The 15,061-nt window shown below is 36.5% G+C and overlaps 1 protein-coding gene across 2 annotated transcripts in view; it reads right to left on the bottom strand.

Annotated features, from left to right (window-relative positions):
* Nucleotides 1-9,782: 9,782 nt before the first annotated feature.
* The window catches only part of atp6v1h (ATPase H+ transporting V1 subunit H), a 50,492-nt gene continuing 45,213 nt past the window's right edge, over nucleotides 9,783-15,061 (bottom strand). For both annotated transcript variants that reach the window (XM_079613201.1, XM_079613202.1), the window contains one exon: nucleotides 9,783-10,131. In XM_079613201.1, the coding sequence (XP_079469327.1) occupies nucleotides 10,065-10,131 (67 nt within the window). In that variant the 3' untranslated portion in view covers nucleotides 9,783-10,064. The remainder of the gene's footprint in view (nucleotides 10,132-15,061) is intronic.

The raw sequence follows: 15,061 nt of genomic DNA, 5'->3' as shown, positions 1-15,061 counted from the left end.
ATGTGCTGGCATGAACGGACATTATGGCAACACTATCAGCTGCAAAATGAATCTGCGGTGCGGTGGTAGCCTACATCAGTCATGGTCCAAGTCCAAGCTCTCAGAAAATTCAGATTTTACAAGTTGGAATTATGAGTTCCGCAAGGATGTGAATTCTTTTTACAAGCCTGAATCTTGTAATTCCAAAAGTGAAATACCATTAACCATTACATTGGCCATGTCAATATCATGTGACCCACAGCAAAATCTGAGTCACACAACCATTCAAAATTAACATGTGAGTTTGGACATAGGCTACTACTGTAAAAAAAATATATTTTCATGATTTGTTTTCACTTTTTTTCTTTTGTCAAAACAACTTGAACTTGTCAAATAAACCTCCTTTATTGTATTAACTGTTTTTTTTATTTCAATTAACTTAAAAGGCAACCAGTTTACTTACTTTTTTAAGTTAAACCAATAACGATATAATAATAATAACGAACAATAATAATTTTTACAGTGCATAGTTTTTCACTAGGAAGTATGCTTATTTAGATGCAGCCTAGTTGATGATTGAGAGGGTGTGTCATATTATTTGGTAATTAGTCCATCCATTTTCACTATAATTTCAGACACATTTGCAAACCTGAACATTGTCACTATTTCACAAACAGCATGATCAGCCAGTTACAGCGACTACCACATGATTTTTCACCTGCCCACAAAGTACAACATGCCTGAGTCAACATCTTTGTTGATCCTGGAACAGAATTTCAATAAACCAATCAGATTTGAGGGACCAATCTGATTATCATGTTACACGATACTACTTTTACATTTTCCAAAATAGGCCATAACACGCTCCTGAAGTAAGGTTGAAAGGTTGAGAAGAAGCAAGAGACTAATGCAGGCGTACTATGGAATATCACTTTATTATTCTGTTGCTATTACATATTTGTCCATTCTGGCAATTTTAGAAACAAAAATGGAATGAAGCGAAAAAAGAAAAAGGGCTCAGCAAAACCCAAATGGTGTCTTTTATGAAAGTATACGTGTGCTTGTTTTTTTCCTCTAACAGCAGCTTTGAAAACAAAATAGGACATGACCGAGGGTCGACCACAGCAAGAGCTCTAATGGCACCCACTATTTACTCTTCAATATTGATTTTACTCATCTAACCATAGTCTTGTCATACCAGTAATGGACACAATAAACATCTAGTTCATCAGCATGACATTCTGTGAACGCAGATTCTTGTTCGTTCTTTCTAGGCAAAAATAGGAGAACTTCACATGTTGCTAAGAGACAAAGGTAGGTGTTGTTTGTGTGGTAAGTTTCCTCCCAGTGCTTGTGCTTCATAACCTCAGGTAAAAGGGCTTATAGATAATTACAGCTCCATCAGACGTAACAAAATCCCACTGAAGGGCACAGCTGTGTGAAGGGAAAAATATTTTAATCAGTTATTTTATTTAGACTTTTTATTAATGCTGTTTTCTCTCTCTCAGTCAACACATCATATGCATAAACCACGATTGAGTGCAAGTTGATTGGATGTATATTAGTGTCACTATTTTTGTAGCAGTACTTTGCCTACATACATTATTTATTATTTTGACAGCTAAAACCCATATAAGACAACAACTTCAATGGTTAGATGACATAACACATTTACTCTCCCTCATTTTGAACTAAAACCCAATACTGTTATTATTTTCTGCCTAAAAATGAGTAAAAGGCAGTTTCAATGGATTGCTGGCTTTAGTCATTAATATATATTTAATCACATAATTTAATAATTTTTTTGGGACTTGGGAAATAAAAAAAATTATATAACATGCACAAAAACAAAACAAGAAGCCAAATAAAATAGAAGAAAAAAAAGCAACATTAAACAAAATGACAAAAAACAATCAAACACATAACAAATTATAAAGCAAATTTTACAAAATAGAAAACAAAATTTTAAGAACGTATATATATTTTTAAAAGCATACAATTGAACCAAACACACACACAAAAAAACAGCCTCTGAAAACATACAAAAGGTTCTATATAGAACCTTAAAAGGTTCTATAGGCGCTTCGTATTTGGAACCCCTAAAATGTTCTATATACAGAACCCTTTTTAAGGGTTTTTAAGAACCAAAAGGGTTCTTTCTTGTCATTATAGAACCTTTTTAGCATAAAAGGTTCTTTGGAGTTGAGTAAAGAACCCTATGGTTCTATATAGAACCCCAATGAATCCTTTTTTTCTAAGAGTGTAGAACCTTTTAGGGGTTCCAAATACGTAGCGCCAAAGGTTCTATATATAACCTTTTCTTCTAAGAGTGTGGTGTGCTTTACACTAATGAATGATCATTTCTCAAATGTGTGGCATCTTTAGCAAGGGTAAAGTGAAAAATAACCTGCTGAAACTGACCAGAAAGAAAAATCATGCAGAGAACAGTTTATCGATGTGTTGTTTTTTCTCTTTTGCATTTGAAGAAAAGAGAGAGTGAGAGAGAGGAAGAAAAAGAGAGATGGTGGGATTGTTCTTTCTATTTTTCAGTGCCCTTGAAGAATGAAAGGAGTGTACTGTGTGAAGGCATCAGTTTGTTTAGAAACAGTTTCCATGGAAACCAAAGATTATTTTTTATATTCACAAAGGTGCAATAGTTCAGAGTAGCCTACATGTGCGTGATTTCATGCCAAACTTCAGACCTCCCAGCCATGAAATGGATTATTTGGGCCCTTACAGATACAAATTAAGTGTTACAATGACGACTCGAGAAAGTTGCCTGCAAGGAACTTAGAGATGCACTTCTACTCATTCTGCATGCTGTTGTACCAGAGCAAAATAATGAAAACTAACATCAATGGTTAATCAAAGTAAGTTTCTGAAAATACAACGGACAGGTTTTCAACATTTTCTCTCACACCTAAGGGACATCTTTCAAGAAGAACAATAGATTTACATTTACTTGAGGTCCTTATAAATATGTCAGCTTGTCATAAACAAAGCGGCAGAGTCTATTAGACATACAGTCTGTGCATATACACAAATAACCCTAGTAGAACAAATTTACAACAAAATATTTTGTCTGCCCTTTATCAAATGTTTAAAGGGGTCATATAATGCCATTTTTGTACAAGTTAACACATTCTTTATGGTCTAAATGAAAAGTTTGTAATATACTTTAATTAAAAATTCTCATTAGTATTGTAAGAAAACACTAGTTTTACCTGGTCAAAAACAGCTCTGTTTTCAACACGCCATTTAAGTGCATGTGTCTTTAAATGATAATGAGCTTTGCTCACCCCGCGCCTCTGTTCTGTGGGGCGTTTTGACCATAGACAGTATCACGTGGAGTGTTGCCTTGACAACAGTTGAGGGTATATTGAAAAAGAATGGCAGCGGGAGTCTCTGAGGACACATCTGTGCAACCGTATCAATTTGAATCGGAGTCGGACCCAGAACAAGATGACGACCCCGAAGAAGTTCGACAATTAAGGCTCGAACAGGATGTTTCTGAATGGTTGGTTAAGGCAATGTCACTTTGATCTATCTTTGTATGTAACTGGCAGGCAGAGTAGTGAGATACAAACGCTATGTGTTAAGTTACTGTTGTATACGTTAGTTCATTGACAGATTGATGTTAGCTACAGCTAGTGGCCATGAAAAACTTTTTTTTTCGGTAAATGTAACATTAGGCTTGTCAGTGATGAATAAAACTTTACAGTCACGCCACTTCTTCTGGAGGTGCAGCAGGAACACGAATAGTTGGTAGTGGTAACGTTAACGTTACCGATTCTTTTTTCAGGAGCAGCTTCTTAGCAAAACTAGCTTAATGTTAACTTACTGACCATCGTTTATAAATTATTCGGACAAACATGAAAGCATTGACATTGATCGTGGGGAATATTTCCTTCGAAAACAAAACTCAGCCACTGCATCTTCAAATGACTGCTGTGTTCGTTATTACACCCAAGAACAGAACACCACAATCGCTTAGACGCCATTCTGTTCCAGCGTATCAACAATGGCGGACTATGATGACAGCTCGCTAAGGGCGGGTCTGACTGTGTTGAAACCATGGATGAAACGTTGCTGTCAATTAACAATCGTTGGAGGGGTGTCCAACCACTGATCTATATAGAATGATAGAATGAACACATTTTATGTCATTAATATATAGATCAGTGTGTCCGATCGTGTGACGTCACACGGTGAGAAGGCTCGATTTGAGACAGGGAAAAAGATATAAGGAGATAAAAAAAAAACACAGGATGGATTTTTATCATTATATGATGGTTGTGTACAGGCACTGCCAACACACATTTCAGTACAACCAACTTGTAAAAGTGCATGTACCATTATATGACCCCTTAAGGCCAATTTATACTTCTGCATCGGGTGCGCGCAGTAGGTACAGCGTAGCATACGCATAGATGTGTACCATACGCCGTACCCTGACGCGCACCTCCTCAAAAATGTAACTACACGTCGTGACGACGCGGACCGCAAGATCTGTGATTGGTCGGCTTGGTAGCATTGCGTTTCCTCCTACGCGTTTCTGGCGTGTTCTTCTGCACCACCCGCCATTTTTAAATTCAGAAGTTCTGTAAATTCAGAAATTTCACAAAAATTTACTCGATAAGCTCCAGCTCCAACATTATCTGCTCTCTTTCAGTCGCCATTGCTTGTAGTAGCCAAATCAAAACAGCCACGAGGAATCACACAGTGGAACATTAAAACCCGCCCCCGCCAACTAGCGTTTCGGCGATGTAAAGTTCTGCAGAGCAACGCAGACATATACGCAGAAGTATAAATGCTCACGACGGCGTCGCCTACGACGTACACTACGGCGTACACCCGACACCCAAAAATGTTGTCATAATTTACCCGCTCTCAAGAATGTCGGTAACCAAACAGTTGATGGGCCCCATTGACTTCCATAGAATGAAAATAGAAATACTGGAAGTCAATGGGGTCCAGCAACTGATTGGTTACAGACACAATTCGAAATATCTTATTTTGTGTTCAGCAGGAGAAATAAACTCTTACAGGTTTGGAACAAGAGGGTGAGTAATTGATGACATAATTTTAATTTTTTGGGTGAACTATCCCTTTAACATTTGATAAAGGGCATATTGTGTTGTAAATATTATTTGAAGTGTCTCTCCAGTGGAAGATTTACTGTTTGTATGCCCAGTAATGTTGACGTTGACATCTATAAGTAATGTACTGCTGCATAATGACTGCACACTAGGATTATTTTCGCTTTATTTCCAGTCTATATTCACCTTCTAATTTGTTGTTGTTCATCACAAACACAGTGACCATCAGTCCTTGCTAAAATGGGCGAGCGTTCATCATGCACATGAGGCTAAAAAGGAACACAAACTTCAGGCTTTCCATTCCAGCCCATATGAACATTGTTAAGAGCCTCTCCAAATACAGGCAAGCCACAGATGGCTCAGCTGATGGTGCCTAAGCTTGATCAAAGTCCGTGTCGTGCTAGTAGTACAGGCCTGAAGATTGAGCACTTTTAAACCGCCATTAGTGCTGATGGTGCAATACTGGAGGACAAATTTATGGTAGGTTGAGCGCTATTCTCTCTGGTTCTGTATTTTATGATATGAACCAGCAATAAATAGCAACCTGCCTAAAACGAGTAAAAGTCAGTTTTAAGAGATTGCTGGCTTTAGACATAAACCACAAAATTTCATTGATGACTATTTGTAATTACTTTTGTCATTTTTTTTTACACAAACTACAATAAAAAAGCAAAATAAAATAAAATGATGAAACAAAAAAGAAAAATACAGAAACAAAATAAAAGAATAAAAACTAAGCACAAACAATAAAGCAAAATAAAAAGTAAACAAAATTAAACAAATTTAAAAAACAAAAAAATAAAGCAAAATTAAAATAAAATAAAAAAGGATGAAACAAAATGATAAAAACACAGGAACAAAATAAAATAAAAACCAAGACAAAAAAACAAAAAAAAAACAAAAAAGCAAAAAAAATGTTTTTTTAATGAAAATACATTTTATTTTTGAATAAAAAAAATAATAATAAAAAAAACAAAAAAAAAACAGAAACAAACAAACAAAAAAATCAGCCAGCATGACTTATTGTCAGGTGTGGGGGAACAATCCAATCGTCTCCATCTCTGAACTGAAGGCTTATATATAGGCTACATAAGGGATATAACCAACAGAGCAGGGAACAGGTGTTTAACTTATAATGACAGGGAACTCAGGCAAACAGGAACAGAACCAAAACCAAACTAAGGGGCTGTTTAAACAACACCATTTTCAACTAAAACCGTTGAACTTTTTATGTGTTTTAGCCGCTCATTTACAGAACAACGGCATTTTAGGTGCCTGAAAACGCAAACTTTTGAAAACGGGTTTCAAATTGCAAGTTTTTGAAAACGGTCTCCGTGTAAACAACAAAATCGTGAATATTTGAAGACGATGACGTCATGCACATGCGTATTACGCATTCAGTCTACAGTGCCATCTAATGGCCTACAGCAGAATACAGCGTTTTTAGGATCCGTGTGAATGGGGGGATTGTTTTGACAATGGTGTCGTCTGTACGCGGAAAACCCAAAGGAAAAACGTCTCTGTTTTAAGCATATCGTTGTCATGTAAACATACCCTAAAACACAAAGAAACTAAACCTTAACACTTAATATAAAATGCACTCTGAATGGAACATGTGACCAACATCATGGCGTACCAGAGCTACAGTATATCAATCCATTAAAAACCATCAATGAATGTCTACTCTAGACCATGGTCTAGACCAGTTCTGTGGTGTGTGAGGTGAATCACAAACCTGTAAAATCACCTCTATATCGATATGTTTTACCAATATCTTTTGGCACGATGATTATCATCATTATTCTAAATATGTTTAACAAAGATCATTAACTGAAATTCCAGAGAAGTGTCCAGTAATTCTGATTTTCATAACAGCACGATTTTAATAAATGAGCTTATTGGCTGATGCCGCAGGGTTAAAGCAGTTTCAGTGCCTGCATGCCATGAAACGGCCCTGATCTCAGCAATCAGAAGCTGAATAAGAACTCCTGTTGTTAGTGAAAGGTTCATTGGACAAGTAGAGCTTCCGGCTGCAAAATGTCAAATGGATTCAATCGCAGACTGATTGCAACAAAGCGGTATAAATGTGATCCAATATCCAAAGACAGTGCAGCCTAATCTGTGTGATTGTGCAAATTTAGCTCGTCCACAGAAACGATGCACAGAAAGTACTACATTATGTTTAACAATACACAAGGACATTAGGCTATTTATGAATCCGAATAGTTTGGCATTACAGTGATCTGATGAGCCCGAAGCATGTTGAAAACAACAAAATGCAATCACAATTCTTTCTATCAGATTCCATCTGCTATCAGGACGACAGGGGAAATCACCCTTAAATGCGATCCGAGTTTCTCCTGTTTTAATTGTAACCATGGGAACAGGCAATCTGTGACCCATGTCAACAAGAGCGCAGATCCGGTCAATATGGCTAGTCGATAATATTCCACCTGTATTACAAAGCCATGTCTTCGACTGACAGCCTCAGTGAGCGCCTCGGTAAGCCAACGCTTCAGCTTTGCATTCAAGATTGTTGTTGAAATCATTTCGTAGAGTCAATTAGAAGTTTTGTTCTAGCTAGAAAATGCTAAGACCATGATTAGTGCATTTAATGTAACTAAAAGAGGCATTTATAAAAACAGCCCTTGAAAATGCTACACGAGGCTTAAAAAAAGACTTCACAAAAGCCATGGGAGAAGAGTTCTCAAAGCGACATGCCTCCGAGAGCCCTTGCACAAATTCATCATTGATTATGGCAAAAGGACGTCTGAGTCACACATTACATTAAGCAGCCACTCAAGTGTGGGAAGTGTCATACAAGCATCGGCACGCCATACAGCGCCGCTGAGATGTGGGTTCACTCGAGTCAATTCGTTCTTGACACAAAAGGTTGCATCTAAATAGGTCTGAGGTGTGAAAGGAAAAACTAGTTTCCCAATAAGGTTGAATCAAACATCTGATAATGCCACTAACAACCTTGTTTCACAAGGTTTGGGGGAGCCTAAGATGACCCTATTAGAATTCAAATGATCCTCGACACATCTTGCATGAGTTGATAACGCGCTGTGGATCTGTCAGATAGTCTGGTGGTAATAGGCTTTGAAGGTTATCTCGATCTGGACATCCACAAAGCACACGGAGTGTACCGAGCTATTTGCTAACCGATAGTGCTACAGCTACAGCTTGATTTCCATTTGGAAAGAGAGATGAGAGAGTGAAGACAAATTACCCAGTGGCTGCATCTGCTCTCGTCTGATGCTCTGACCAGTCGTGGATGGAAAAGGTTCTGCGAGGTTATTTCAAAAATGGGATGCACAAGGAATGCTGAAATTTGGCAAATTGGTTTGTATTTATGAATGACACTGGTGTGATTACCTGATCATAAATGGTGTAAAAAAGCCCGCTGTGACATTAAATGAAACACATGAATCTGATTGTAAATATTCGAGACACTGTCGAGTCTAGAGACGTGTTTTTAAAAGTTGAACTTTAACTCGAGCGCAGTGTTTTTTTTGAAAACGCATTAGCTGTTTTCCATCCAAAATAGCCAATTTAACTTAAAATTGGAATATCACATAAAACTTTTGCAAATAAAGCATATTTTCCATCCTATGTGTTCAAGAGAACAAATTCTTCACTTCTTATGAGATTGGCACAAAATGATGGTGAAAATAGGAATTGTCAATGCTTTTTCTTACAGCCACTTTCTATTTAGTTAAGCATAACAATATTTTGCTGCACATCAGAATATTCTTTGATTTTACTCATGGATGATTAAGTCACCCTGGTGTGCTAATTATTTTTAAATATTAATGGGAATTTACTTCAGAGATATTTTACTTGTAAATATCTATATCTAAAAAAATATAGGGGTGCCAATAATTGTGGCTAATGTGTTTGAGAAAAACATTTCATACATAATGTGATTTAATTATGTGATTTAATACTTTCAATTATTTTACTTCAATGAAAGGTTAGATTTCTGTGGGGTTTTTTTAATGAAAGATCAAAAGAATAAACAATGCAGATTTATTTTTACAGCCATCTTTGATCATATTTACCAGGGGTGCATATGTACTGTATGTAGTGTAGTTTATCATAAGAAACTACACAAGTCATTGTCAAATTGTTAAAAACCACACACAGTGGTTATGTTTGTAGCTTTTATGACCATACAACCTAGTATAAAAATATGAAAACATATTTCAAGATCTGAGGTTTATAGTGTTGTTACAATAAACTTTATATTCTGTTTATGGAGACATATTTGTAATTTCAAATAGACAAAGCTGCCCTAAAGTTTTATAAGATTATTTCCTTGGAGCAAAATCTGAGATCTTTTTACAAGCAAACCGTTAAAATATAATGATGACCTAAATGTGGTTATATTGCACATTACACTAAAGGAATGAAATGATCCAGGGAATTGAAGGAATTGAAGTATTACCATATAAATCTGATATTTGAGTGAGACTGCAACACAACAGAGAATTAAGTGCAAATAGCTTTCCTGACAGAAACATATCTGAGATAACCAGAAATACTGTGATTCTATCTATCTATCTATCTATCTATCTATCTATCTATCTATCTATCTATCTATCTATCTATCTATCTATCTATCTATCTATCTATCTATCTATCTACAACTCAACCACTGATTTTTCAAACCTTGAATGAAAAATGAAAATACACTTCATTCAGATGCATTTGTCGTAGTAGACTCTTTATTGGAATGCATACTCATTGTTTTACATTTAAGACATAAATAACATTTCATAATACTCAGAACTGTTCTGATCACTTAAGGACGCACAACTTTGCACAACTTTACACAACAAAGAGCAGCTAAATGATAAATTTACGATTTAATACATCAACTCGTTTTTTATTGAACCTGTTGATTATATATAGCACAGATTTACATTCACACCAAGAACACGGGATCAGACACTCTGGCTCACACACAAGCACATGGGTAGTTCAGCTTCGGGCAGCCACAGCTGGAGTCGACTGCTCGGTGGACTGCAACTGCTTCCCCAGGTACTCCCTGAAAGAAAACATCAAAGACCGATTATGACAATTTATCTTTTTCAACAGCTATGATGGGTCACCTCTTTGAATTTCTAGATTTTCCTTTATGCGAGTAAAATAACTGGTTTTGAGCTGGCGCTCTAAGCTCAGTGACAAAAAAAGAAAACTGTCAAGCACGCTGACAGAAGTGATTACAAAATACATGAATGTTTGATCACAGCATTTCCCAACAGCTCCACCACAGCCTGGAATATAGGAATAACTATATTCCATTCAACCTCCCTTCCTGAATAATCTTCATGAGGTTCGATTCCTTCCTCTTTGATTACTGAAAAAGTCATTTTACCAAGGCGAGTTAATTCTGAACGACACCTGTGGTTTCTCAACTGGTGTGAAATGCTATCTGTCATTTAAATCCTTTCAAAGTGCCCACCGTCTTGATGTCTAGCCAAAGCCGTCAAACCTTATTAACAGTTTCTCCTAAACAGTGACCTTTTTAAAGTGTTTTGCTTTACTTCAGGCCTCAGGTGCTTCCAATAAGATTGCACAGCTTATAGAAGAGCATACAATTCAGAAAGGACACAAAATAGATCCCATCTGAATATGCATTCAGTATCCCAAGAAATCAATACCCGCATGACCTACTGCATCCACTGAGATGTACAATCTGTGAACGGTCAAGGAGTTCATCTGCTTGAGTACACATTCTGAAGTTATCAGATGGAACTATGCGAGTCCTTTTCCTTTCTTGGCAAGTTGACTGAATTAGCAGACACCTGCCATTCATTAATTGTCATTTCTGGCAGCTTGTCCAACAGCTACTGGGTTCGACTTGCCAGACTTCAGCACATCAGCTGATATTTGCATGGAAACAAGGCAGATAAGCGCCAAGCTATTGTACATCAACAGAGAGTCAGAAGGAGAGAAATCACAGAAGGCTGATTCATTAGGGATCCAGCAAAAGAGATAAAACAGCATAACATATGAGGATTAATAACAGCTTGACTTCCAATTTGTGTATTAATTGAGCTAATATGTTCATTGCTAGCTTGCAAAACAGTATGTGCAAGGCAATAAGGGTTTGTTATGTAGATCGATTATTAAGGTACTGTAGAGGAGGGTTTCCCAAGCGGGAGTTCATGAGGGAACTGCAGGGGGTTTGAGTCGATGAAACTGCATGATAAAAGGGTATCTTTTCCATATTAATCAGAGTTTTGCAATGGCAATACGCAATGATTCTATTTTAGAAACGGTTTCTATTACTGAGACGTCGCAGCTTGAACAACACCATATAGGCAATGAAAATCTCAGGTACAGATTATGTGCTTTATTTAATATTAAAAGTGTCTAATGTGAGTTTGAATGCCATACTGAAAGTGACATTGGATAACTTACTAATAAATTAAAGGAAACAAGAACGTTCAACTCAATGTTTACAAACAAGTGTATTCTATGACAAAGAATGTTTCAGTCACTCAGTATGTATTTTTAATCATGTTAAAATGGTTTAATATTTATAAATTTGATAATGTACTCATCCAAGTGCGCTGCAGAGAGACTCGCCCACAAGCTCTTCTGATTGATTTTGTCACGTCTCAGTTGCATTGTGTATAGTGTGGACAGACAAACTGCTTATTGCTGGAATCTTATTGCATCGCATCTGGTTAGGAGACGGTGTAATGCGCCGCATGCTTCAGAGTGAAGCACAGCACTGTGTTCATTTCGCCAGGATGACTTTTTCACGTGCATTATTGCCAACATTTTCTAGGATTTAAGTTTAGCATTGAACTAAATGTGTAAACAAGAAGGATTTATAAACCTGTTGTCAGCTAAATACAGATTTAAGGTCTACGTCACCTTAAAATAAAGTGTTACCCAATAATTTATTATTATACAAATTGACTGGGTTACTAAAAACAACAGCGTGAATATAATGTTGACTGAGACACCATTACATCAAAAAAAAATAAAAATAAAAATTAAATCTGCATGTCATGTGATCCTTAACTGACAGTGAATGTGTTGTTAAATTATTGAAACATGAACTCAAAATTTCAGGGGGTGTACTTCCAAGAAAATATTTAATGTCAGGGGTTTGGTAGGTTCTACCAATTGACCCTTCGCTAAGCCACGCCCTCCTTAGTTACTGTTGCTACACCTGGCAAGCTTTCGCGCCCGGCACGTCTATTACAGTGTCAGACATTCCCAAGGAGATATTTAGTAATTTTTGGCGAACAGGTGAAATATCTGAGAGAGCGAGACAGAAGGGACTGCAGTATGCATTCGAGGGTTTTCGGGCGTGGCTTAGCGAAGGGTCAATTCCAGTGGTAGAGAAATTTGCCTGAAATATGATGTACTTGGTGTTAAAGGATTAGCGAAAGTTTATCATTTGCACGTTTTAGGTCCTGTCAGTTTACACATTAAAGCGATTTTAAACCATTTGAGTGCAAGACACAAAAGAGAACTCAATTCAGAACTCACACACTGTTTTCTGTGCACACACACATCACAGACAGAAGGTGAACACCGAACTTTTGAGTTTATTTGTGCTTCTGTGCCTGAATACTGTTAGACTTATCTGAAAAGCAAAGTACTGTTTATTTCATTTGTATCTTTGTTCTATTGTATTTATCAATGCTTGTAATTTGTTATTATTATTATTATTATTATTGTATTATATTATTTTCTATGCAGATTCACTCCCCAAAAATATAACCCCAATCATTCCGGAATGATTAATTCTATTCAAGTCATCTGGTGAATTCTTTTTTCATATCCAAGTTTATATCGCAGAAAAACTAAATATCGTAATGTCAGTTTTTCCCCAATATCGTGCAGCCCTAGTTCGACATCACAAGTATGTAAATAAATAAGTGTCTTTAAAACCCCTCTTTTGTGAGAAACTACTTAGTTCCGTCACGGATTCAAATCTCAAGTTATATCTCATGTTTAACCACTATCTACATAAGAGCCAGCGGCAAATTCCCGAGAATGTATCTGGCTAAGATAAATCTGTTCTCAGCAGATACGTGAGTGCTAAACGGCTGCTGAATGCATGGAGCTGTCTAAACAAATAGTTTAGGTGCTATGTTTATATACAAATAGCATATTTGAGATCTAATCAACTACCGTACATTCTTGCCTAAATAACGCTTGTGACTACATTTGTGACAATAATAGTAGTATTTGTAAAATTATAGTGGGTTTGCTCTGCCGCCACTGATGCTCGATGTGAGAAATGCTAACAGTATATGTCTGGTGGAAACAAGAGTGATACAAATTGTAAAACGGTTTCCGTGTAGAATTTGTAGAATATTGCATGGCTAGGAAAAGGCTCTCAGCTAGTAAGATTTGAGAACCAGAACTAAGTTTATATACTACAAATGACCACAAGGTCCATCTGTGGGTCATAAATAATTGAATATTAATGTCAGATTAGTTGTACTGCTTTGTGCTAATTGAAGTGAAGCTTTAAGCTAAAATAAAGATCAGCAGTAGATGACATTCATATATTAAAATGGCCTATGTAAACTTACATGAAGGTCTTAATTTAAAAGGTCAAAATGGACCCTCACTTTATGAATAAAAAAATAAAAACCTTATGAGTGAACCAAAACTTAAGTGAACTATGTTAAGTAAACTTAACTTAAAATGACTATGCGCATTAAATCGCAAATGAATAATTACACCGAAATCTATTTTCATTACCCACTAAAAAGCACTACTGATTCATCTCTGAGGTATAATTTTGTACGTTTTCCCAGGTTTAAATTAGATTTTGTATCTCAGCGTGGTCCCAGACTTTAGGACTGAGTAGCATCATACACAACCTACACAAAAATAGTCCTCCAAAACAAACAGGAAGCAGACAACAATCTGTTGACACTGAAGCAAAGACTCCACTGAGCTCAATCACCTGGACTTTGCATTCAATTTTCTGCCAAACCTGCTATCGACCCAAACCGCAAGATGTATTTGAGGGGCGCGGTGTCAACGTGATGACTTCAAGAGACTCTTTAACTTTTACTTTACTGACACCTCGAACTGATTCCTTACTTTTTTTCATAGTCAAGGTCCTATAACTAACAGTAAGAAAAGTCAAAGGCGAGTTTTCATCCTCATTCATTCCCGTATATACAGCGAGACGTCAGACTCATCCTCTGAGTGTGGCTTATGAGACGCTTGACTATGTCTGTGGCCTTATTCATTCAACCAGTGGTAAATAAGACTATGACCCAAGGTGACCTTGCGTTTGAAGAGCTGTGGCTGATTTTGAAAGCAGAAAAGAAAGGGAAGACTGCTGTGGCTACCAGGCATCAACAACCGTACATTTTTCAAAAATGAAGAGCTGATTAACAATCTACCTGCATCCTCAGGTGTCAAAGACTTTAATGAATAAGAGGATTCAAATGAATGCTCTATTACTCTGTGGACTGTTTCTAAAATTACCTCATTAAAGAGTTTCTGAGTTCAAGAAATGGTAATAATAATTTCTCAAGGTATGTCACCACTTTTCCATGATGTAAGTTTGGGAAAAGAAGTCTTCAGAAATAATAATAATAACAACAACAACAACACTATATAAATATTCAGTCCAACAAGCCCTCTCTCATTGTGTTTTATATAGTTGCTTATTTGATCTCACTTCAGTTTGGAATTAAAGGGCCAGTGCATTAATAAACAATTATGTAAATGTGCCAGTTTAGCTATTCCAGCTCATTTTCAACTGTAGTACCTGGGCAGATATCACAAAAAAATACATACGAGTAAACCAAAGCATTAAAACATTTTAAACAAGACTTTTTCAGATAATTGTGTACATTAATGACATGAATAACTCATGTTGATTCAAGACAAACATCAATAGAGCATTGATCACACGTTTTTTATTATTATTATTTTTACAGTTTTCACTTTTCTCTCAAGCACCTTTAGAGCGGTCATTT

Source organism: Phoxinus phoxinus (genome assembly GCF_949152265.1).
Source record: "Phoxinus phoxinus genome assembly, chromosome: 5".
NCBI classification, from domain to species: domain Eukaryota; kingdom Metazoa; phylum Chordata; class Actinopteri; order Cypriniformes; family Leuciscidae; genus Phoxinus; species Phoxinus phoxinus.
The sequence above is the reverse complement of the archived record's forward strand: the minus strand, read 5'-3'. Positions and strand labels throughout refer to the sequence as shown.